The sequence below is a fragment of the Mytilus edulis genome, chromosome 8 (assembly GCF_963676685.1).
Source record: "Mytilus edulis chromosome 8, xbMytEdul2.2, whole genome shotgun sequence".
NCBI classification, from domain to species: Eukaryota; Metazoa; Mollusca; class Bivalvia; order Mytilida; family Mytilidae; genus Mytilus; species Mytilus edulis.
In genome coordinates, this window is record NC_092351.1 from 4,531,873 (window position 1) to 4,557,981 (window position 26,109).

The window sequence follows — 26,109 nt, forward strand, 5'->3', positions numbered from 1 at the left end:
TCACATTATGTCTGTTTTTTCAAATGAACAATCGGACGTAAATACCTAGTACATTGAAACCTGTTCTCTCTTTTCCCAGACCTAATTTGGGCAAAATGAAAAAAGAATTTATTCTCGAATTAAGCTCTTAAAATCTAGGACCAAAATTTGACGTAAACAAAACTTTTCCTTCAAAATGCATGTGTTGTGTTATATAACATTATTTATTCTAAACCATTTTTGGTTAAAGTAATTGGCTAGTTACGATGCGCTGCATGCTTGCCAAAAATAAACACAATGTATATCAAACATAAGCTTCCTATCACGAATGTTATAGCAATACACGTGTACAAGTGTATCATCATAGAATAGTACATCTTGCAATTTTTATTTTTTTTCAAATTGTCACAAAATATGATCCTATTAATTATTTTACACGGATATTGGTATCCAACACATGCAATGCGATCATGCAAGTTTCTGTTTAGATTTAAAAAGCTAAACACCTCTATTATAACATTATACTAGAACTGCACTATTTGTTGACATGACTAACTAAACAGAGGGATATACCCTTTTTATTTCTTACTTTGTCATTGTTTAAACCAAAAGTTATAACGTTATTCGCACACTGCTCCCAAATGTGGTATGATATTGTTTCATTTTATACTTTCAGCTATAATAATAAACTCACGAGCTGAATTCGTATTTTCACACTTTGACTCTAGTACTAGTAAATACTTCATACTTTGACTCTAGTACTAGTAAATACTTCATACTTTGACTCTAGTACTAGTAAATACTTCACACTTTGACTCTAGTACTAGTAAATACTTCATACTTTGACTCTAGTACTAGTAAATACTTCATACTTTGACTCTAGTACTAGTAAATACTTCACACTTTGACTCTAGTACTAGTAAATACTTCACACTTTGACTCTAGTACTAGTAAATCCTTCACACTTTGACCCTAGTACTAGTAAATACTTCATACTTTGACTCTAGTACTAGTAAATACTTCATACTTTGACTCTAGTACTAGTAAATACAAAGACAGACTAAGTATTTATCCTGCAATTAGCCACCAACAATCACAACAATTGTACAAATAACAGGTATACAAATAAATTTCTACTTTATTTGTTCTTGTACAAACAAAGTCTCCTGTTACCCCACGTCCATGTTGAGCAAGCGATAAAAGAATATTTTAGTTTCCTAACCAGTTCGTTTTGGGGTCCTCTTCGTGGTCCACGTTTCAATGATGTCGATTTTTCTGAGAAATTAAAGACAATGGTTTTGATTTTAATTTCTAAAGTTACAAATTTTGGGGGTAATTTCAGGATAAAAACAATATAAGGACATTGTCGGATAATAAATAATTTATTTGAACTCGCATACAATCATTTTGTTAGACAGGTTTGTTTGAAATAGTGTATGCCACATGATTGAATAAAGTAGCATAGTCATGTATCTGTTCCGGACCATACGAGTATTTGAACCATTCCCATATGGTCATGACCATATGGCTATATACTCATATGGTCCGACCATACGCGTAACGTCCGACCGTACGCGTATGGTCGGGGTAATTAACACGTGTATTTTAAACACTTTTAAACTCTTTATAAGGTATGACCCTTTCAGTTGTCACGTCATTCAAAAAGGTAATTGTATTATATTTTATACAGCACATTTTACTACCAATTTGTAAGTACAATTTTGTTTACCATAAGCATATGTCGAAATCAAATGCACATATTGTAAAAGGAAGTTTTGTTACTTTACATATAACCGGTGATTAACGCGACTGGTGATTTTCCACGTTTATTGTGTAAAAGAGGGACGAAAGATACCAAAGGGACAGTCAAACTCATAAATCTAAAACAAACTGACAAAGCCATGGCTAAAAACGAAAAAGACAAACAGAAAAACAATAGTACACATGACACAACATAGAAAACTAAAGAATGACACAACATAGAAAACTAAAGAATGACACAACATAGAAAACTAAAGAATGACACAACACGAACCCCACCAAAAACTAGGCGTGATTTCAGGTGCTCCGGAAGGGTAAGCAGATCCTGCTCCACATGTGGCACCCGTCGTGTTGCTTATGTGATTGTAAAGTAGATAACGTCACCGGCAAGGACTGTGGCATATTTTATTTATATTGTATTGTGAATATGGTGTACTGCAGGCATATTACAATATTGAAGATCTAGAGCCTTAACAAAAAAAACATAGACACATCGGAATGGCCCGAAACCTCTGTATTACTGCACGCAGCTGCAAAGAAGGCTAGCTTTTCACTCGCAAACAAAAGGTGTAACTGAAAAGGAACGTGCACAAACAAGATGTAAAAATACAGAAAGGTTATGGTACTGGATGGAATTGAATGTCACCCTAAACATACATGCAAGAATACAATTAGTGATGATCAACTGACTGTGGCATCTATATTTAATGTTTAAGTAGCCTTTGAATCATAAAATTAATACATTTCCATGTAACCATCACTGATTTTTAGGATAAAGTTTATTTTATGACTGAAACGTTTCTAATGCATATTGGAAAAAAATACCTATATGGTCCAAATACTCATATGGTCCGGCCCGTTAATAACCAAACTAGTATATACTCATAGGGTCTGACCATACGCGTATGGTCGGAACATATGAGTATACGCATATGGTCATGACCAATGGTCCAAATACTAATATGGTCCGGAACATATTCACCCATGCGGGATCTTACCTGAGATATGAATAAATTCATGTAGTATAATAAGTTTATCCATTTAAAGAAAGACATATTATGCTAACGCATCTTTCCCATTGAACTAGAGATACGGTATGCAATAGTTAAGTCTGACTCATATCTTGACTGACATCTAGAAATATACAGTTGAGGTCGGTTGAAAAGATAAATTGACGATAAAATAAATGTCAGCTTCCTTATATTCGTGAACTTTCCATTTCTATGTAGCAACATTCCAACAGCGCCTGCATGCGGAGTTTATATAAGAGAAGGACGAAAGATACCAGAGGGAAATCTCTCAATTGATACGATTTTCCCTCTGCTCACAAAGAAGCTATAAAACCAAGAGTTCAAAATGGTGTCCATCCCTTCACAAATTTACGGTTGACCATTATGGAATATCAGTTTCACAGATGATATCGGGTATGTTCCTTACGTCGTGGGTGGGGTTCGTGTTACTTAGTCTTTAGTTTTCTATTTTGTTTCTTATGTACTATTATTTGTATGTTTGTCTTTTCCTTTTTTAGCCTTGGATTTGTCAGTTCAGTTTTTGATCTCAGAGCTTGAATGTCCCTCTTATATCTTCCGCCAATCTTTTTTAACGAGAAGACACATGATTTAATAAATAAATACTGCAAATAGGATTTTTCTACATCAAATAATAAACTGAAATAAAATTAGATAGATCTTGGTTTCTAACATGCAATTAATGGTTACAGTTTACACATTAATCCACATGGTACTCAATTTGTAAATACAATATAAATCGAATCCATAAAAAGTGTAATTTGGAGATATAACGGGATAATTTATAATATGCTAAATTAAGGCAACAGCAGTTTAGCGGTGTTCAAACCTATTAAATCAAATGAGATGAGACAAAGCAAGCTAACAAACAGAAAGCTGAGTGAATCGTATAAACTCCAGAGGGAACTAGAAAAGCAAGTTACGTAGACAAAGAGCTAACAAAGCTTTAACTAAAACTTAATCAACGAATATGTATATTTCGACAGATGCAGTCAAATACCATGTGAACGATTAATTTCAAAGGAAACTATATTTAAAATCTGTTTTAAATTATTCAAAAATTGGTGCATAATATATGCTTCTAAATCATGAAATAGCACATTTGACGTAACCAATTAGAAAATTGAAATTTTTAACTTCTGATACAAAATTGAAAAGCATTTCAAACCGAAAATTCCCCAATGTTGTTGTACAAAATGGTACCAAAGCAATCTATACTTGGGATAGAAAAAAACTAGTGTTTTATATAATTTCATGTTTTATGACCAGTAATCTGACAGAAATATAAATATATCAGTATTATATGACATCGTTTTACAAATACAAATTACACGGCTGGTAATACCCACGGGGATGAAACGTCCACCAGCACTGGCATCGTCCAACCGTTTTAAAACGCTAATCAATGATACCAGGCTTATAAAAAAAAGTAAAATCACAAAAATACCTAACATTAAGGAAAATTCAAAAATGAAAGTCATAAATCAATTGACAAAATCAAAAGCTCAAATACATCAAACAAATGGATTACAACTGTCATATTCCTGACTTGGAACAGACATTTTCTTATGTAAAAAAATGGTTGATTAAACCTGGTTTTAAAGCTAGCTAAGCCTCTCACTTGTATGACAGTCGATTCAACTTCTTGTTTGCAAGACGCATGTTTCGGCTTTGTGAGATTCATCAGGGATGTCTAAAAAAAACATTTTTTAAAGCAAAATCAAATATTAGTTTGGAGAGCATTGAATACTAAATGTCAAAGAAGCTTACATTTGTAACATTATTTTGCGCCCAAATATTTATAAGATTATTTAATAATGCTCATAACTATATTTCATGAGTTACAAACATTCTGTTCCGTTCGAATTTTATTACTTTGATTATTTGTTTAATCATCAAGTTCCTCTTTTCGTTGGTTTGATGATGTGAATGAAGGGCTGGATATGAACGGTGTGTTGTTATTCTAATGTTTTCGTATAAAAAAATGTGCATGTCTGTAAGGTACAGCACATAATAAAACGTAGTTTTTGACACGAGAGAGAGAGAGAGAGAGCATTGATTGCGTGTGCAAATTACTTATCAAGAAGACATCAAACTTTTTTGATCATGTACTTCTGAAGCTACTAAATGTAAACATTATAATGCGTTTAGTCAGCATGCATAGTATTAGAGGTTTATTAAGTGTCGACACGTTACGCTACTTTTTGAGTTCATCAGTTTGAACACCAAACCTCATGTCAAAATCTTTCCTTAATGTTTACATTCTACAATGTTTAGCAGTTAAATATGTTCCGTCATATGGTATGTTAAAACCAATGATTTAATCACGTGTCTCAGTGGTGTTTGTAGACGTTTGAAGTATCGAAGAGTTTATTTGGGTTTCTTTTAAGGTGTTTTGTATGGCATTAAGATCCTCATACATATCTATTTTATGAGTATTTAGTTGTGATTATAGTGGATACAAAGTATGTGTTAAAGTGTACTCTGAATATGCGTTTAAATATCATTTATATATATATATGTTTGTTTTAAAGAATATTTCATCATAGCAGTTCAATATTTGATAGTGGAGGGGCCAGGCTACTTGATCTGCGTGGGAGTACTACTGATTTATTGATTATTTACGATTTGCAATTTAAATGGTATAATTCTCAACCAGACATTCCAATAGAAATTATTCCCATGTAAGAGTAATAACGATCATAAGTAACATTTTCTCGTTAAAACAACCATTAGCATTAATATTTAATAATTATCTATTGTTGATGACATTGTTAACCTTGGAAATCATGGTAATCAAATATATATATATATATGTATATAGTCATTTGATACATTTTAATGATTTAGGTATACTTTTCAAACGCTTGTTCTGAGAGAAAAATATACTTAATGAATGAGCATTATCAATTCGTTATGCGAACTGAAACCTAAACTACGGCTATACAAATCAAATAACAAGATGTGATTTGTTTGCCAATGAGACAAACCTCCACCAGAGCTAAAATGACAAAGAAATTAAAAACTAGAGGTCACTATACGGCCTCCAACACTGAGCATTACTCATATCTCATTGTAAGCTATAAAAGGCCCCGAAATGACAAAAACAAACAATACAAACGGAAAAACTAACTTGTACCATGAGCATATAGAATGTAATATAGTTGTCATATAAGGCCGTGTTCACACCAAACGCCATGTACAGTAAACTTGTTTACAATTAGTTTAATGTACTGGACATTGATTTCACATTAAATTTGTTCACATCTATACACCTTGTTCAATTACCTGTACATAAGATTTATTCACACTTGTAAACTCTATGTCATTTAAATGTTCATTACGTAGAACCGAATGCAAGTTTTCAGACAACTTTTCTGGCAGTAAGGGAACGACCATTTGACTTCAAATCGTGGAAGGGGGATCGATGGAAATAATCCGAACTCCAATTAAAAAAAAAAAGTCCTACAGATGATACAAAAATATTCTAAATCAAGAGTTTCCCCATACATTATAGTGTTAAATGGTGAAAAAAATTGATTACCAGCATCGCATCGAAAAAAAAACCGGAATAAAACGTTTGCGTGGAAAAATTTCTGGCTCAGATAAATTAACAAAATAACCCCCCCCCCCCCTTTTTTTTAAGTTAAGTGGTTGCTTCTTTATGAAAGCCATTTTGATGATTTGCAGTAGTTTAAAAAAAATAAAGATGTCTCGATTAAGCATTAAAAACGTAGGCTGCAGCAGCGTGCTTACATCGAAGAATATATATTTTTATTCTCATAAAGCCAATGCATTACATCGGTACAGAGATTGAAGGAGAAGAAGGAATGATATATTATGGATCACTATATTCCTATCTTTTCTGTTTGTTTCAAATTGCATTTCTTTTCCAAGGAGTATTTGGCAAAGGGAGGGGATAATGTTAATTTAACGGATCCGAGATACATGTACTAGACAAACAATACATTTACCTCACACTTTTTAAGTAATGCATTTATGAGTGAATCGTTATTTGAGTAAAGACCAGTGGCAAACATTTCTGTGCAAGTCATGTCGATTCGGAAAGACCTTAATTTTCAAATGAATTATGTGTTCGGCAATGATCCTGCTTTGAGTCTTGTTAAGGGCTTAATAAAGCTACGTTAAGTTTTAAAAAAACCAAAAAAATATATCAATTTTAGTTAAATATTTCTGTAAAGAACTTTTAATTATTAACAACTGTTATAAATATCAACTTTATTCAAAAATTGTTTCTTCCTTGAATATACACGGTGAAACTAATGATTTAAACGCCTATAGTTTTGTGTACACTTAATCTTCACAAGGCCTACATCGAGTATCGACTGCATGTAGACTGTAGAGGTCATATTTTGCTTGAGGGCCGACCCCTTATGACCGACTTTACCATTAAGTAGTTCACTGCGTTTGCTTTCCCCACACCGGAAGCATACCTATTTTTGATTACACGAGGTTAAGATGCATTTATATGTCCTGAGAAAATTGGTTTAAATACTTCTGTTTTGTTAAGAATTCTCTATTAAATAATATTCATATAATTGTATAAATTAGCATGGAATAAGATATTCATGTTTCACTGGGTAAATAACACTGAAAACTTTCATTTTATTGTACATTTTAATTTGCATACGCAGTTGTGTCATTTCACAGATTCTATGTATCGTACATGTATAAAACACTTTGCATCTATTAAGATTTACATTTGAGAAGTAATAACTCATTTTGAAGCTCATTTGAAAGGTTTATTAAAGTTATTTTGTATAGATTTTTCATTGGTAATTTGCATATATTTGGTGATGGCTATTGCCACGTATTTGAGCTAAAAGCTCCGGCTTGTGTTACATATTTTTACGTGCTATTAACAAATTTCACAATTGATTATTGACATGAATTTTATGTTGCAATCTCATGATTTAAGAAGTGATTTGCTATAAGAGTAACTTATTGTTATTTTTCATAGTTACTTTAAAGATGAATACTCAACACGCACATTCATTATTTACCTTTTCAAGATTACGTTAATTCATAAACATTAGGATTTTTATTGTGTAATAATATGAGTATATTCTGACATTTTCACTGGTTGTATTTGCTAGTATTTCATTGGACACTTTATGTGAATTAATAATGTTACTATTTTCTAGACACATTTTGTGATTATTGTTTTTCTTTGTTTTGCAGTTTATCGTAACGAATTAAAGTACGCATTAAACATATTGAAGTTATTTGTCTTCTCTGGCCAGTACATCATAAACAAAACAGAATTAGATGCAAGACGCTGAAGCTGTAGACAGTCGTGAAAGGAAAATGACTGAAAAGGGTTTGTTGTACAACCTGGAATTAAAGCAAAAGGAGCGAACAAAATTGCTAAAATCATTAAATGGAGTATGTGATGAGTTGGAACAACTTACGTCAGAAACAAAGGATACTGATGCGGTGAAACAAGTCTATACAACATGGGTATCTTTGTATGAACAATTACTAGTGTCGCATGAACAATTTCAAAAGCTTCTTGAAGTTGATCATGATAGAGAATTGGATGACGCGCGGTTTCAAGAGAGAAATAAAAACTTTATTATCCTAAATGACAATGTTCAACAGTGGTTTATATCAAATCAAGTTCCGAAAATAGTTGTGACTACTGCTCAAGAAGATAGTATGTCCCGGATATCACGAGGCAGTAGACGCTCAAGAACTAGTTCGAGTGCATCTAGTCAACTATCAACTGCAAAGTTAAAAGAAGAACAGAGAAAGGCAGAACTGATAGCAAGAGCAAACTCTTTAGCAGATAAAAAAGAGTTGGAAGAAGCAAAACTACAACTTAGAATGAGAGAAGAAGAACTTGAAATAAAGACAGAAATGCAAGAGAGTGAAGCCAAAGTAAAAGTCATAGAAGCTCTCGAAAAGAGCATGAGGGAGGATCAAGAGCTAGAAGAATCTCTCATTAAAGATGAAATTGTAACTTTATTACAATTTACTATTGGAGAGCCACATAGAATTGCGAGTGGATGTTCTCACTTAGATGCTAAGAAGGGTTATGAAGCAGCTTTAGAAGAATTTAATGATCGTTATGGAGATCCTGACGTCATTGCTCATGCGTACGTCAAAAGAGCGTTGGATTGGTCAGTGATTAAACCAGACAATGCTAAAGCCTTGGATGACTTTTCGATATGTTTACGAGAATGTCTCTACGCTGTTGAGAATGTCTCTACGCTGTTGAGAATGTTGAAGCAGCAAGAATCCTAGAATACTCTGAAAATCTAAAACACCTTGTAAAAAAGTTGCCATACTACTTGCATGAAAAATGGAGAAACATTGTCTATGATACAAAGGGAAGAAAGGAAACAGTTAAATTTCAGCAATTAGTTAATTTCGTCAAGAAGGAAGCAAAGAAAGCGATTGACCCGATATATAATGGTAAAGAAGTGTTAAGCGGAACAAACTAAAGTGGTAAAAAGGCTGACAGTAGCCCAAAGGCATCAGGAAAAACTTTTGTCCGTAAAAACTTTGCAACAGGAATAAAGGAGCCAACTAATGAACAAACTACACAAAGAGGTAATATAAGGGTTGCATTTGTGACACCATGCTTATTTTGTCAGGGAACGAATCATTCGCTTCACAACTGTAAAACCTTTGTAAAAAAGGATTTAAAGGAACGTTTCAATTTCTTGAAAATAAAAGGACTCTGTTTTGCCTGTCTTTAGTCTGGTCATCAGAAGGCTGTCTGTTAACATAAGGCTACATGTGCCAACTGCCATAGAACTCATCCAACAATATTACACATTAACCCACGGCAAATTGATCAACCGAAAAACGAAGAGTCAAATAAGAGTGTGTTTGAAGAGACTACGAACACGTTGTCTATTAATGCTAGTACACATACGAGGGCTGGAGAATCAAGATGTCAAGCCTTACCAATTGTGCCAGTCAGATTAAAATCGATTAACTGTGACAAATATGTTGAGACATATGCATTTCTTGACTCTGGAAGTACAGCTTCATTTTGTACAGAGAATGTTGTCAGATTTCTCAATGTTGAAGGAAAAGGAACACAAATAAATCTGCTCACAATGGGACAAGAAAAAGTTGTTGACAGTTCAGTAATTTCAGGGCTTGAAGTTTGCGACATAAATGGAAACAATGCGATTAGCTTGCCACCTATCTATACTAGACCTAATTTGCCTGTTTCCAGAAAGGACATTGTCTCAAGTAATGACTTACAGAAATGGCCACATTTGTGTGATGTGCCACTTAACAGAGTTAACTGTGATGTTGGACTATTGATTGGTAGAAATGTTCCAAGAGCTATGAAACCCTGGGATGTAATTACTAGTGTTAATAATAGCCCATTTGCAATGAAAACTTTACTGGGCTGGGTTATTATGTCTCCTTGATGTCGTAAATACCGATCAAGTTGTTGGAATGTTTGTATCAAGTAATTGGATCACAGCAAATCAGATTTTTCCTAGTCTAGAGGATCAACTTCGCAATCATTTTAAGTATGACTTTAGTGAGAGGACAATTGATGACGAAAATGAACCGTCAAAAGAAGATAAACAGTTTTTAGACATTGTGTCAAAGTCAAGTTCATTGGTAAACGGACACTACGTTATTGACTTGCCATTTAAATCAAAAGATGTACAAATGCCGAACAACAGAAAACAAGCTGAACAGAGACTCATTGCGCTCTCAAAACGTTTCACACAAGATCATGACTTTCACAAACAGTATGTCACATTCATGGATAAAGTAATAAACGAAGGCTATGCTATAAGAGTACCAGAGAAAGACAACGGTCAAAATGATGGTAGTATCTGGTATTTACCACATCATGGTGTATTTCATCCAAAGAAAATGAAATTACGAGTTGTATTCGATTGTGCAGCTAGATTCATAGGGACATCATTAAATGATCAATTACTTCAAGGACCAAACCTGACAAACACCCTCATTGGTACGCTGATTCGCTTCAGACAGGAAGAAATTGCGATCATGGGAGACATTGATAGTATGTTTTACCAAGTCCGTGTGCCTTCTCATGATTCAAACTTTCTTAGATTTCTTTGGTGGGAAAATTGTGATCATTCGAAACAGCCTGTAGAGTACAAAATGGTAGTTCATCTCTTCGGTGCCACCTCTTCGCCAAGTTGCGCAAACTATGCCCTTAAAAAAACTGCATCAGAGCTAAAGGGTACATTTGACAATCAAGTTGTTGACACTGTTTTGAAGAATTTTTATGTAGATGATTGTCTAAAATCAGTTTCAAGCACAAACAAGGCTATTGCTTTAATCAGTAACATTCAAAATTTATTAAAACAGGGTGGTTTTCGCATAGCAAAGTGGATTAGTAACGACAGAGATGTGATTAATTCTGTTTCTGTTGAAGAACGAGCTAAGGAAATAAAGGACTTAGATTTAGATCAAGACTCTTTACCAATACATAGAGCATTAGGCGTACAAACATTGATGTTAAAGACAAACCAGCAACAAGGCGTGGTCTCTTATCAATGACAAGTAGTGTTTTTGATCCGCTTGGATTTCTAGCGCCATTCTGTCTAGTTGGCAAAAGTATTCTACAAGAACTTTGTCTGCTCGGTATTGGATGGGATGATGCAATCCCACAAGTATTATCTGAAAAGTGGACTCAATGGCTTTGTGACCTTGTAAAACTGTCAGAATTTAGAGTAAACTGATGTTTAAAACCGTCAGGTTTTGGTGAAATAGTTGCCGCTGATTTGCATCACTTTGCAGATGCGAGCGAAATTGGATATGGTGTAGTAAGTTACTTGCGCATTGAGAACGAAGAAGGTAACACTTATTGTTCATTCATCATGGGAAAGTCACGAGTCACACCTCTGAAACAAATTACAATTCCAAGGTTAGAGTTCACCGCAGCTACAGTAGCCGTGAGAACTAACAAAATGATTTTGAAAGAATTAGAGATACCTGTACAGCGATCTTATTTCTGGACAGATAGTATGACAGTTTTACGATATATTTAGAATACTACATCACGATTTCATACATTTGTAGCCAATAGACTTGCAGTTATACATGAAGGCTCTAATATCTTTGACTGGCGTTACATAAGTACCAAATTGAATCCCGTAGACCTAGCCCCAAGAGGTGTTTCCGCAGAAGATCTTCTTAGAATGGATCAATGGATTGTTCCTCCTGACTTGCTGTTAAAATCGACAAATGAATGACCCGATTCATTGAACTGTGACTTAGATATCGTTTGCACTAGTGACCCGGAAGTTAAAAAGGTATCTGTAAGTACAATTGTAACTAGTCAACCAAATCAGGACAATAGGTTTGACCTTTTGAACATCATTTATCGTGGTATTCTCTTAAAAGAAGCGTAGGATGGATACTTAAAGTTCGTAAGGAGTTACTTAGACGTGTCAGTAATAAGAAAGAAGACTACAAAATGACACTTGTTAAGGAATCGGATTCGAAAGATACTAAAAGAATATCACTTCAGGATTTAAAGGACGCCGAACATTCAATTTTAGTTTGCGTCCAGAGACAAGAATTCACTAATGAGATTAACACTCTTTCCGGTAACAAAACAGTCAAGGCTACAAGTAATATCCGAAAACTCGACCCAGTTTTAGATGGGGATCTTTTACGTGTAGGAGGACGTTTAATAGAGTCAAACATGCCGGGAAAATGTAAACATCCGATTATATTACCAAAGGGTCACCACATCTCTGAATTGATTCTTAGAAAAATACACACCGATTTACAACACAGTGGTAGAAATCATTTGCTAGCTCACCCTAGTGAAACTTATTGGTTGATAAATGCACCCTCAGCTGTGAGAAAATTGATATCAAAATGTGTTGTGTGTCGTCGTTTAAGTGCGCCCGTAGGTGAACAAAAGATGGCTAATTTGCCATCAGATCGTATTACGCCTGATGAACCACCTTTCTCGAGAGTAGGAGTAGATTATTTTGGTCCTTTTGAAGTGAAACAACGTAGATGTCGTATCAAACGCTATGGTGCGATTTTTACTTACCTGTCTAGTAAAGCTATTCATTTGGAGGTAGCTGCATCCTTAGATACTAGTTCATATATCAATGTTTTACGACGATTCATTGATACGATGAATTCAGATGACCCAAGTGATTTGGAAGCGCTGACGCCAAATCATCTGTTGCTTATGAAACGCAAAGCATACTTACCTCCTAGACTATTCAGTAAAACGGACAATTATTGCCGTCGAAAATGCAGACAAATTCAGTATATTGCAAATCTATTTTGGAGTCGTTGGGTGCGAGAGTATCTTCCCATGTTACAAGAACGTCAGAAATGGCATAAAGAGAGGAGAAATTTAATGGTTGGGGACATTGTGATTGTGGTTGACTCAAATGCTCCGAGAAATTCATGGCCCATGGGGCGGATTACTGAAATAATTCCAGACCGCAACGGACTCGTGCGTCAAGTGAAAGTAAAGATTGGAAACAATGTACTTACTCGTCCAGTAGACAAACTGTGTGTTACTCTAGAGTGTGATTAACTACATTGTGAATTTGACTTTATTATGATTTTGAGTACAGACTTTTTATATATGTATTTTTTAATTGTTTCGCATGTAGCTCCACAATTAGAGGGCTGGGATGTAGAGGTCATATTTTGCTTTAGGGCCGACCCCTTATGGGCCGACTTGACCATTAAGTAGTTCACTACGTTTGCTTTCCACACACCGGAAGCATACCTATTTTTGATTACACGAGTTAAGATGAATTTATATGTACTGAGAAATTTGGTTTAGATACTTCTGTTTTGGTAAGAATTCTCTATTAAATAATATTCATATAATTGTATAAATAAGCATAGAATAAGATATTCATATTACACTGGGTAAATGAGACTGAAAACTTGCATTTTATTGTACATTTTAATTTGCATACGCAGTTGTGTCATTTCACAGATTCTATGTATCGTACATGTATAAAACACTTTGCATCTATTAAGATTTACATTTGAGAAGTAATAACTCATTTTGAAGCTCATTTGAAAGGTTTATTAAAGTTATTTTGTATAGATTTTTCATTAGTAATTTGCATATATTTGGTGATGGCTATTGCCACGTAATTGAGCTAAAAGCTCCGGCTTGTGTTACATATTTTTACGTGCTATTAACAAATTTCACAATTGATTATTGACATGAATTTTATGTTGCAATCTCATGATATAAGAAGTGATTTGCTATAAGAGTAACTTATTGTTATTTTTCATAGTTATTTTAAAGATGAATACTCAACACGCACATTCATTATTTACCTTTTCAAGATTACGTTAATTCATAAACATTAGGATTTTTATTGTGTAATAATATGAGTATATTCTGACGATTTTCACTGGTTGTATTTGCTAGTATTTCATTGGACTCTTTATGTGAATTAATAATGTTTTTTCTATTTTCTAGACACATTTTGTGATTATTGTTTTTCTTTGTTTTACAGTTTATCGTAACGAATTAAAGTACGCATGAAACATATTGAAGTTATTTGTCTTCTCTGGCCAGTACATAGACAAAACATGTTTTACACTACATTTAAACATTGAGTTTTATCAATGGGAACGTAATTTTGTTTAGTTTACGTGTGAGTTACACTTACACAACACCGAGTTTAGGTCAATGTGAATACGGTCTAAGTATCATGACATCAAACAGTGTAAACACGATCAGATTGAATTGGAAAATAAACAAAAATAAACCACCGAGAGTACAGTTAGATCAAGAATAAAGGGAATGTATTGGTAAATATAAGAAATAACAGTAATTGTTTAACGTATCTTTCGTTTGAACAGCTGTGGCAACCACCTATAAGCAATATCTTATCTGTTTTTTGATAACATGTTTATCGGAATGAGGAGATTAAATTATTTCACTTATTTCTCCTTTTGATAAAAATAAGCTGTAAATAACTCGGCATTAATGATACTTTCTTATATGTATGTTTATTATTACTCTGATTAGGTTATTCAAAGAGGAAAAGGGTGAAACCCCGGAACTAATCACATACTGCTATCTGTATTTATTTGCAGTCGGATATGTGACGCATATTTTTACTATTATTTGATCTTTATTTTTTTTATTTTCTTTTATTTATTAAAGAACTTCGTTGGTTAACTGTTTTTAATATAGAGTTACAAAAGATACTTGGACATATGTCAATGGCTAGATGTCTAGATTTACGTTATATTTTTAATTATATTGAAATTTGAGTTTGACAAAACTCCTGTATATATAACAATCTTAAGATGAAGATCTTTTTATTAAGTCGATGGGTTACTATCTCATTGGTGTATACTCCAAATTGTTTTTATTAATAAATCTTAATCCCAACTTTACATATTGCCCCATTATAATCGACACACTGTCCTTTTCTTTTCAATTTGTAATTCAAAAATGTAGTAATATATGTATGTTTCTTAAACATCTATTCAAAAGTCACCTCTGTTTTAATAATTGAGAATACAGTTTTCTATCGATGGTCAAATCTAATAATTTTTTAAAGAAGATACAATTAGGGAGACAAACAAATATCAGGGTAACGCCTTTTCTCTAAAATGAAGACGATCACGTATTTTTGTGTAAGGACAACATTTCTGTTAATAAGAGTACTTCTTGAGATTTCTTAAGATTGATAAGATGGTATGTTACTGCTGAGAAATGGAAGGTTAACAATTTGAAAATTGAAACTATCATCGGTGGTAATAGCATTTTAGTTTTAAAATGACAATCTGTGCCAATATTTATAAAAGAACATGGTTAAAAAATCAGGATATTTATTTTACACCAAATCCATATATCAAGGGAAATGACATCAAACGACGTATAACAATGATAAAGATGTTTTAAGAAATTTTTGCAATATTTGATTAGGTAAGCATATTATTTTGTGGTATCTTTTTTTTAAAGAACAAGTTACTGTTTGATGTGATTTATCTTTCATAATATGTACTTTCTTAATTGAATTATTGTTTTATACTTTTATATTAAAGGTTCCAATATTCTTTAATAACGAAACAAAGATCCAGTGATTTACACATCTTTTCTTTACGTAAGTTATAATAAAAATTGTTCCAATTTTACATTTTCAATTTGTTGATTGTCATGAAAGCATTTCTCATAAGAATACAAATGAACGATTATACAATTTTTACAGCGATTTAAACAAAATAACAATAAACAATAACAATATTTAATAAGTGAATATAAGGTTTGCCTTACTGCCTGATAAAAACGGGAATAGAAAAGATACACTTATTGTTAGTGATAGGAATCTATCATCCATCTCTTTGGTTCAAAATTTATATGAGTAACTTTCAAAGGAAGAAAAAATTAATTTGTCTTTTTGGTCCTCGGGGTTTTATAATAGATAAGAATAATAAATTCAATGTCAGTAGGAGTTTACAATCTCGCATTGAGTGTGGGAAGTTGAGGGTTTGATCTCAGACTGTGCTATGGTAAGACGTACGACTCTACTGATCGCGCAATGAAGACTGTTGGACTCGGTGTGAAAAAAAAATGTCTCAGGTACAAGTCGTCCTATAGATGGCCACCTTGTGAACTAGCATAATAAACCAGGCTATGAATGCAGATCTGGTAAAAGCAAGGTTCATGTTCATCTAACATTCATATGTTAATGTGCATGTTATATTTACTTCTGGATGTAAAAAAGCTATTCATCATCATCATCATCTTATCTATAAAATCATTGTCATCGAAGGAAATACTTGACAATTATTTACAAACTCCCCTGTACTATACATCATTGGAATTTTTTTTTATAATTTTATTCTTTTCCAAAATCAAAATTGTATCTACATAATACCAAACTTCAAGGTAAGTAAAAAAAAAGATGATGTCCTTTAAATCTGAAAATATCAATAGTTCGACTATATCAATCAATGAAAAGATTAAAAAAATAAATGTCATATTCCTAGCTTAATACAAGCATTTCCCGAAGCTACCTTGTAAGACCTCCTCCTATGAAATGGGTTACCATTTTGTCAGAAAAAAATTGTATAAGCAACTAAAACAAACATAATTGGTTTACGTGACAATCCAGGAGTCACAACTATGTAAACATACATAGATATTTAATACATTTTTGTATAAATCAAAACAAACGAATAATTTAATTTAACTAAGTGCACAACGAAAGTCGAACATGTAGTTGAAAGTACATGTAAAATATAGTAGAACTTGATCATGACATTGAGTTTGTTGTCAGTTGACAAGAGCTTTTCCGTTTTAAATTTTCTTTGTAGCTCGTTTTTTGTTGTTGTTGTTGTTATTTTACTTTGTTTACATAAGTTCCCAATCAAATGTTGATAAAATATATAAATCAATTTCAATATCTACTTTGCATCCCTGGACCAATTCACATCGATCCTAAACACAAAAAACAAGCAGCTGGGTGGACATATTTGTTAGAACATTTAGACTCTATCAGCAATTGGCAACATAACGAAACATTCCATACTCCCGTCGTCTTTCTCTGGAGTGTGAAATCACCGAATTACTTATCATGATTTATGTCTACTTTATTAATTGCTATAAACGATTTGGTTCTCGTTAAACTACTGTTGCCTCGATTGTATAACATGTTTTGGTTGGTCATTAGAAACACGTCGGATGCCTCTAGGTGACCTGATACTGATTACCCTCATACATCACCTTTTATGTGTATTGGGATGCTAAGTATTAAATTTGAATATTATTTATTGTAGAATGATAATTACTATACATACGATAGATAATTAAGTGAATAAATGATAATAAAAGTTTTACATGCATACAATGATCAAGATACAAAAAGGACCATTAAACCTAATATAATCAAGAGACTGTTACTGGTCTCTCTGAAATCTTTTGTCCCTCTTTTACTGGACCATGACATATCGAATGTAAAGAACCAGTTGAAATAAGACCTACATCGACATCTCATTTACAAGTACCTGAATGGACCAGTTATGACACGAAAGTGCACCGAGAATCCTCAAATTCAAATATATTTTACTTTGTATACAGGTTTTCGATATATGTAGCAAAACTGTATATACATTGTACTCCGTTATTATTATTTAACTGAAAATTAATATTTTCCTTTGCGATGGCTGAAAATGTATCAAACCTTATATTTCTGTTGGTATGGTTGGAAACCCATACAAATTATAGAAAACCCCGTCTCTTTTATACTAGATTGATAAATAAAGCTATTAGAACAGTCATTGGAATCTGAAATCTTAATACTAATAAACTCATCATAGATACCAGGACTAAATTTTGTATATACGCCAGACATGCATTTCGTCTACAAAAGACTCATCAATGACGCTCGAATCCAAAAAAAGTTAAAAAGGCCAAATAATATTATATGACCAGTAACAGTCTCTTGATTATATTAGGTTTAATGTTCCTTTTTTGTATCTTGATCATTGTAATAAATGAAAGTGTGTCAGTGTCTTTCAAATAGATAATTTGAATTCAAATATTATTCCTTTAATTGAGAGCAATGCAGTTTTATGTGATATTAAACTATACTGACTGCTTAAATAAATAACTTGCTAGACGAATCTTATTTAAAAAGTTATAATAAGTTTATTGAATGACTTGTATTTAGGCGTTGATGCATTTAGAATTGTAAGTTTTCTACTAATTGTACCCATAACTGCGTGTTCAAATATTAAACAAAATGTTTCAAACTACAAAACGGTATTTGTAAACAAATAATGTTCAACAATTCAATTCAATTAACGTTAAAGGCTATTTAGATTATGTACTCAACATTAAGTATGGTTTGAATTGTCTGTCTTTCATATTTAACAATACTATTTCCACTAAACATACAACTGTAACAAAACAATCAACATTATAATTAAGGCTGTAGAACTATCGCATTTAGATTAACCTTGAGGACGTAATTACGGAATTACATTATGACCAGTCGCAATGCTGTATACGTTCAATTAAAGTATGTGTCACAAAATAGGATAAAAGTGACAAAATATACCAAAGGGACATTCAAACTCATAAGTCGAGAATAAACTGACAAGGCCATTAATATCCACAAATACCCCTATGGTATTCTCGATGGAAACATATTGAGAATATCACAAATCTGTTCATCCTTCCCTTGATATAACATAAAGATGACGCAGGAAATGTCCCGTCTTTATACTGGATACATTAACATCACAGAAGAATTATAAAGAAAACTGTATCATCGGAGCGTTTAGATCTTTTATCAATCATATGTATTAACAACTACTTTTGTTTTTCCAACTTTTTCACAACATTTAAAAATTCGTGTTATGGTGCACTCAACCAATCGGTTTCAATGAAATGTGGATTCATGAGTTACTCTCAAATCATTGACCAAAATTGTTAGTTAAATCAAAGTTTTACATATTTCTACACTTTATAACAATATCCCCAATGAAAGCTAAATTGAAAGATCTGATTCATCTACTCATTAAACAGTGCTTTTATACAAAATATTGGAATTGCAAACACAGACTCCTTACGTACGATCATTAAGGAATTACTGTAACATTTGTTTCTGTCTATAAGAAATAACATCAATAATGTGGTGCACACTGAATAACTCGCGAAATTCAAGATAAAATATTACAGTCAATTCTTATAATTTAATTCTTAATGCCATTTTAAACCGGAGTAAATCATGTAAATACGTTAATGACGTCACGGTCACATGAGCAAATTATTTCTATGAGCGCGTTACATCCGGCAAAATTAAAATTGTGATACATATTTTTTGGAAGAACCACACTGATTCAAGCAAACATACACAGAAGATGTTATCAATAACGTTTAGGTCGAGAAAAAATGTTAATGATGTCATGGAGAGGTGGGAGATACCAAATGGATACTAATTGTTAGTAAACGACTGCCATCTTTCTAGTTTTATGTGTATTCCAAAATTTTAATTTGCCTTATCAAAGAGGACAAAAAAATGTCTACAAATATTTCAGTTAGAACAAGTTGTCTCTGAGCTATTAAATTTTTTAATAAATCAATTGAAAGTCTCAAACATGTACTTTTGCAATATCTTCTGTTCGTTTTCACTGTTTTATCATTTTCAGTAACGGTGTCGACTGTAGACAAATGAAAAGTGCATATTTTGCCTGCTGGTATATATAATATCTGAATTTATTCCATTGTTTATACATATTGATAGTTTATACAATATTTGATTGGTTGAGACTATCACATGCTTCCTTGGCCTCGATAGATATGAAGCTTAAAGTTTGTTCACCCTCGAAAAATCAAATTTCACGAGGGCTTTATTCTTTGGTGAACAAATCTTCATATCTCCCTCTGGCACGGGAAATAAATGTATAATATTTCACTGAAAAATTCAAAACATCATCCACACTGAGCCCATTTTATAGAGATTTTCTAGATGATTAATACTGTTCTACAATTAAAATACCAGAACAGAATGATGTGACTAACAGTGAGCAATTGTCGTCTGCCTGTACATTTGTTTATTCCATTTGAAAGATAAACTTAAACAATACCTTTAGCATATATAAAAGAGTAAAATAACAATCATACCGATCTCCGGGGAAAATTCAAAACGAAAAGTCACTTATTAAATGATAAAATCAAAAGTTCAAACATATCAATCCAATGGATAACAACTGTCATATTTCTGACTTGGCACACGCATTTAGAAAATGGTGAATTGAACCTGGTTTTATAGCAATCTAAACCTGTATATAACAGACGTAATAGGTCAAAATGACAAAATTAGTGGTACAGCAGTACTTATTGTGTTATTATCCTAATTACTAGAATATAACTCATTACACATTGATTTGAGTTATTACATCCCAGCTCCTTTGTTCTAACTGGGGTGATCTGAGCCGGATCACCCCTCCCAGATCACCCCAGTTTAAGTTTCTTTGTTATACATGCTTTCCTTTGTTCTGTAACATTTTGGCGGGAATGACATATCCAGTATAAAACTTATAATTAATTATACGGAGAAGACTATCTATCAAAATCCACGTAGAAAAAATCCAGTGTATATGCTGGGGTTCGAACTCAAGACCTTTAGCATATCAAGCCACGACACATACCACTACACCAGGACGACTGGATACGAACTATCAGAAATTTAACATACTTAAAGGAAGCAAGATATTTTTATAACTGGGGCGAGTTGACAGACCTTTACTCAGTGGGGTTTAAACCCTTTTCGTTAAATAAATGAGTTGTAAGACTGATTGTTCAATTTGATTTTACACTTTTTTAAAGTTGGGCGAGTCGGTTACAAGAGTGGGGCGATTTTTTCATAAAGTGGCGATATAGTGTGGGACGATTGGCCAGTGGGGCGAGTTGACATTATTTGATATCTACTCATCGTGTTTGGGGGTCATAAAGGGTATACATCATATAGTAATATATAAAGTATATTATAATGGTTGTGTGGCGTTCTAAACTAGATTTTATGAATTGTAAATGGTTTTTCGTATATTCTTAATCAGCTGGGATGTAAAATAGTTATCCCATTCGGACTTGGTGTGTCAGTGTAAGATCACCCTCTGGCCTCCGGCCATCGGGATGATCTTACACTGACACACCGCGTCCTTATGGGATAACTATTAATGAATACCGAGGTCATTCAATTGGATATTATCAAAAATAGACCAATCAGTGATACTTTACAAATAAAAATAAATTATAACATGTATTTGAGATGATGAACATCGTCAGTACCGTATTTCAAGACCATCATGTAAAATTTGTGAAGTTGATACGGAATATTTATTAACACTGTCTTTGTAACCGCAGAGAATAATTTTCGTATTTCAACTAATAATTATTCTATTTCTCTGTTATATTCCAGGATGCAGTTTTCGATATTTGTATCATAACGAGAACGACGCATTCCTGTACAAGCAGGACCATGTCTCATTAGTTATATGTGATGTTAGGCATTTTGTCAATCTTTAGAAATATTTCACTCAGCAAACAGGTACTTTTTGTTGCAATATACATCGTTAGACTAGATCGTTTAAATACTCTAAAAAATCAATCTCTGGGCCCTTTTTAGTTAGCGGTTCTGTGTGAGCCATTGAGACTCCGTGTTGAAGACCGTACTTTGACCTATAATTGTTTTTACTTTTGATACATATTGACTTGAATGGAAAGTTTTCTCATCGGCACTCTATTTATATTGACTTTATCAACAAACAAACATAAAGTAACAGGTCCTTATATTTTTACAGTTAGGGTTTTTTTTTTTTGCTTATGAGAGATCTGTCTACTTATTCTATTGTCATGATTAATGTGCTATTTCTTATACTGTATTTTTGTCATTTTGGTCTCTTGTGGAGAGTTGTCTCATTGATAATCATGCCACGTTTGGATCCTATTGAATTAATGACAAGTTACAGTACGAAATATGATCAGTAAAGGATATACAAATTATAATACAGCCACGAGCATCTTTTTGTTAACTTTGAGGAAATCATCCATAATGTTTTAAAAGCTGATTTCTTCAACAAATTATTATATCTGCCGAGGAAACTTTTTAATGTGGTTCGTTTCTCTAGTTTCTTATGCCTTCGAACTGTTAATAAAGTAATAGGATTATTGAAAGAATATGGATTGACATATTGCTAATTATCTCAGTGCAATACATACATTGTATTTGCCCATTGTGGTGTCACGTGATTTCAAAACTTATAAAGATGTCTGCATTCAGTTGCGGATGCAGGATTTTAAAATGGGTCACCATCAAGGCAACGTGTAGGCATACGCATGTACAATATTTGTAGCTTCATGACATGGGGCGTCAGGCATTGGAAATAGTTGGTATACACTATATAAGCATGAACGTTATTTTATTCGTGTTTTAGTTTAGCAAATGTTTTTGGATATAGCTAGGCTACTGCCATTTCTTATTATTTCAAAAGATCTTAAACTGAGACTACGGATAGAGTACGTTCTTCCCAAAATTCACGCATTTTTGAAAGAAAAGAATAAAATTGAAATGTAAATCAAAATCAAAATTCACTGAATACTAATCTCTCAAATACAGATGTCTTAAACTAGTAAACATCTAAAAAAAATATATATATAATTGTATATCTACATGCATGACGCTTTCTTATTTTTTAAAATACAAAAAGTCACAACAGAGGTTGCTTTAGAATATTTTCTCTTTTACCATGCTACGTCATACATGAAAAAAAAATACATAGCAGACCACTCGTTATGCACTAATCAATGACTGACAGTCCAATTAGAACAAAAAGTTCAGTAGCAGTGGTAGCGTCACTAATTAAGAAATGAAGACTCTTAGACAGAATGTACTCTAACAATATGTGGTTATTAACGAAAACATTTTGTTCGTTTCTATATTTACATTTGATTTTTGTTATGTACCTTTATTACAAATGTAAATTGTATGCCAAACTCCGCTATATATTAATGCTGTATATGTTTATGTAAACTTTATTAAATTTGTGTATGTATTTCATCCTTTGAGCTGTATATTTGCTTACGGAATAAAGAATTATTATTACAAGACTTAGTATGATTGTTTACATGTTTACTAGTAACACCTATTTAATAATTCATTATTATGTTTTCATGTAAAGTCGTTGTCCAAGAAGGAAGCGGATGTGATTTTTACCGTCATCTACACATACTAATTAATACAATTTTTGTAAATAGCGTCTGTAGTTACTTCTATATACATCTGCTTTTTTATTTTTCATGCCCGACATTAAGAGAAAGTTTCAATCGTGGCAATGACGCGTAAGCTAGAGTCAGTGAAATTATTTTTTGGTTACATGTATATCTCTCCTAGGCGTTCAGTCTTTATTATTCGTTTTTATCTTTTTGATAATGAGAATATATTTAAACGAAAAATAATTATATTATATTTGCATTTCGTGTAGATCTATCGTTTTTTACATAAATCAGGCAATTAGTTTTCTAGTTTGAATTGGTTTACATTTGTCATTTCGAAGCCTATGAAAGCTGACTATGAGTTTGTCTCATTGTTAAAGACCAGACCGTATGGTTGCCTAACGCTGTTAACTTCTATGTCATTTGGTTTTTTAGCTGATAATTGTTTCATAAGCAATTATACCACATCTTTATATTTTTATATGGTTTGAGTTATGGCTCTTGGAAATAAAAATGTTAATAAAATAACACGATTGATAAGCGTGCACTCCTATGAAATGAAAACGGATTTCGATCACATTTATTTCATTTCAAATTTATATCAACAGTATCTTGATCAAAGGAGACAAATGTTCTTATTATTTTGTATGTGTTCAGGTCGTTGACAAATAAACTGTTTACGGTATCTAACAATTGAAATGTATTCATTTATATGCAAAATATTTAAATCACTTAGAACTGTATTTTTTGTGTCTACTTTCATTTATTAGCTGAAGAAATAATTCTACCTACATGTATATATGTGCACTTAATATTTCTGAACAAGACTTTAAAAAAGTGATATTCCAGCTTTTCTTTCTAACTTGGTTTAAAGGTTATCGTTGATGAACAAAAAAAGACTGTATGTAATTTGTTAGTCTATACGTACATTTGTATATTTTGATTTCGTAGAATTTAATGTTTACTCGTAAATAAAGGCAACAGTAGTATACCGCTGTTCAAAACTCATAAATCCATGGACAAAAAACAAAATCGGGGTAACAAACTAAAACTGAGAGAAACGCATTAAATATAAGAGGAGAACAACGACACAACATTAAAATGTAACACACACACACACACACACACACACACAGAAACGGACTAAGCATTAGACAAAATCCTATGAGAATAACAAATATAACATCTAAACCAAATGCATGTACATGAATTTGGGATAGATAAGTACCGTGACACGTCCTATAGTTTAAAAAAACGACACAACGGAAACACAACGCCAAAATGTAACACACACAGAAACGAACCATAATATAACAATGGCCATAGTCCTATATCCAAATAACCAAACATCGTTGATAGCTTTTTAAAGGAGTTACTTTTGATTTTCTAATATTCTGAATTTCACGACCAAATTTTAAAATTTTCACATATAAAATCAAAATAAACGTATAAGACAAAAAAATACAATGATAATGAAAATAAAAGAAGATAAATTACAATAACGTACCTTGCAAGTATCGAATAAGGACACACATTACTTCTCCAAACATGAAATTCCTCAAAAGTGATGGGATGAGAGTAAACGGCATACAAAACACGGCCAACAACAGGTCACTGATGGACAAATTTAATAGAAACACATTTGTCACTGTTCTCATCCGACGATTCTGAATTAAAGTCAAGATAACCAACACATTTCCTATGACTGATAACAGAAATATAATAACATAAAGGGGTATCCTTATTTCTCCGCTCGCATCAAAACGTATCGGTCTCCGTCGGTACGGTGGGGTAGTCATAGATATGTTCAGTATAGTACCTAGGTCTTCAACAGTAATGTTCGTCGCAGTCATACTTCTGAGTTTTCTCTCTATCTTTTCGTTGTTATTTACTATCTTGTATATTGCGAAATGTGCTGCTCCAAGAAGTACCTTCAAATTAATGAGATTTTTTCAGATCGATAACTTCTAATTTTCTTCATTCATTGATTTGCATTGTTTATATCATTCTATGAATATTCATTTAAATTAATTATCAATTGTCAAACGGAAAATGTAAATATAAATATAGAAAAACAATAATTTTCTTTTACTTTTGTGATAATGTAAACGTTTGCTAGGCTTAAAGAGAAGCAACCAGATTATTAATCGTTCGATGAGTTTATGGAGCGTGAACCTGGAGGTTCGCAATAATTGTGTCAATTATAAACGGACTTCTGTCGTGTCAGTCCTAGGATATGTTGTCTTTCATTGTATTGAACAAATATAATCATAGTATTCCCCGAACAAATGTATCACTGAAATATATATTAAGACCGTTTCCAATAAGACTGATGCAGTTAATATAGGGAAAGTAATGATAAACTCTCGTTGTTGGTGTTACTACGTTGTGGGAATGTACCGTAATCTAGATTCCCCGTGTCGGTTCTGTCACGTTTGTGGGAATGTTATGTACATGTATCTGTTAAATCATAAACACTTCTGTGTATTGGTCATGCAATTGACGAAAGGTCGAGTTAATCGTCACTTAAAAGTAAATCATCATGATTAGCAAGTACTGCATTTATATCTTTAATCCAATAGGCAGTAAATCGGTATAATATAGATAACAGTTTCGATCTCTTATCTA

At 32.7% G+C, this 26,109-nt stretch overlaps 1 protein-coding gene across 1 annotated transcript in view; it reads right to left on the reverse strand.

Annotated features, from left to right (window-relative positions):
• The window catches only part of LOC139484645 (cholecystokinin receptor-like), a 42,456-nt gene extending 16,621 nt beyond the window's left edge, over positions 1-25,835 (reverse strand). The window contains exon 1 of the mRNA XM_071268470.1: positions 24,989-25,835. Within this exon, the coding sequence (XP_071124571.1) occupies positions 24,989-25,334 (346 nt within the window). The 5' untranslated portion in view covers positions 25,335-25,835. The remainder of the gene's footprint in view (positions 1-24,988) is intronic.
• Positions 25,836-26,109: the final 274 nt, after the last annotated feature.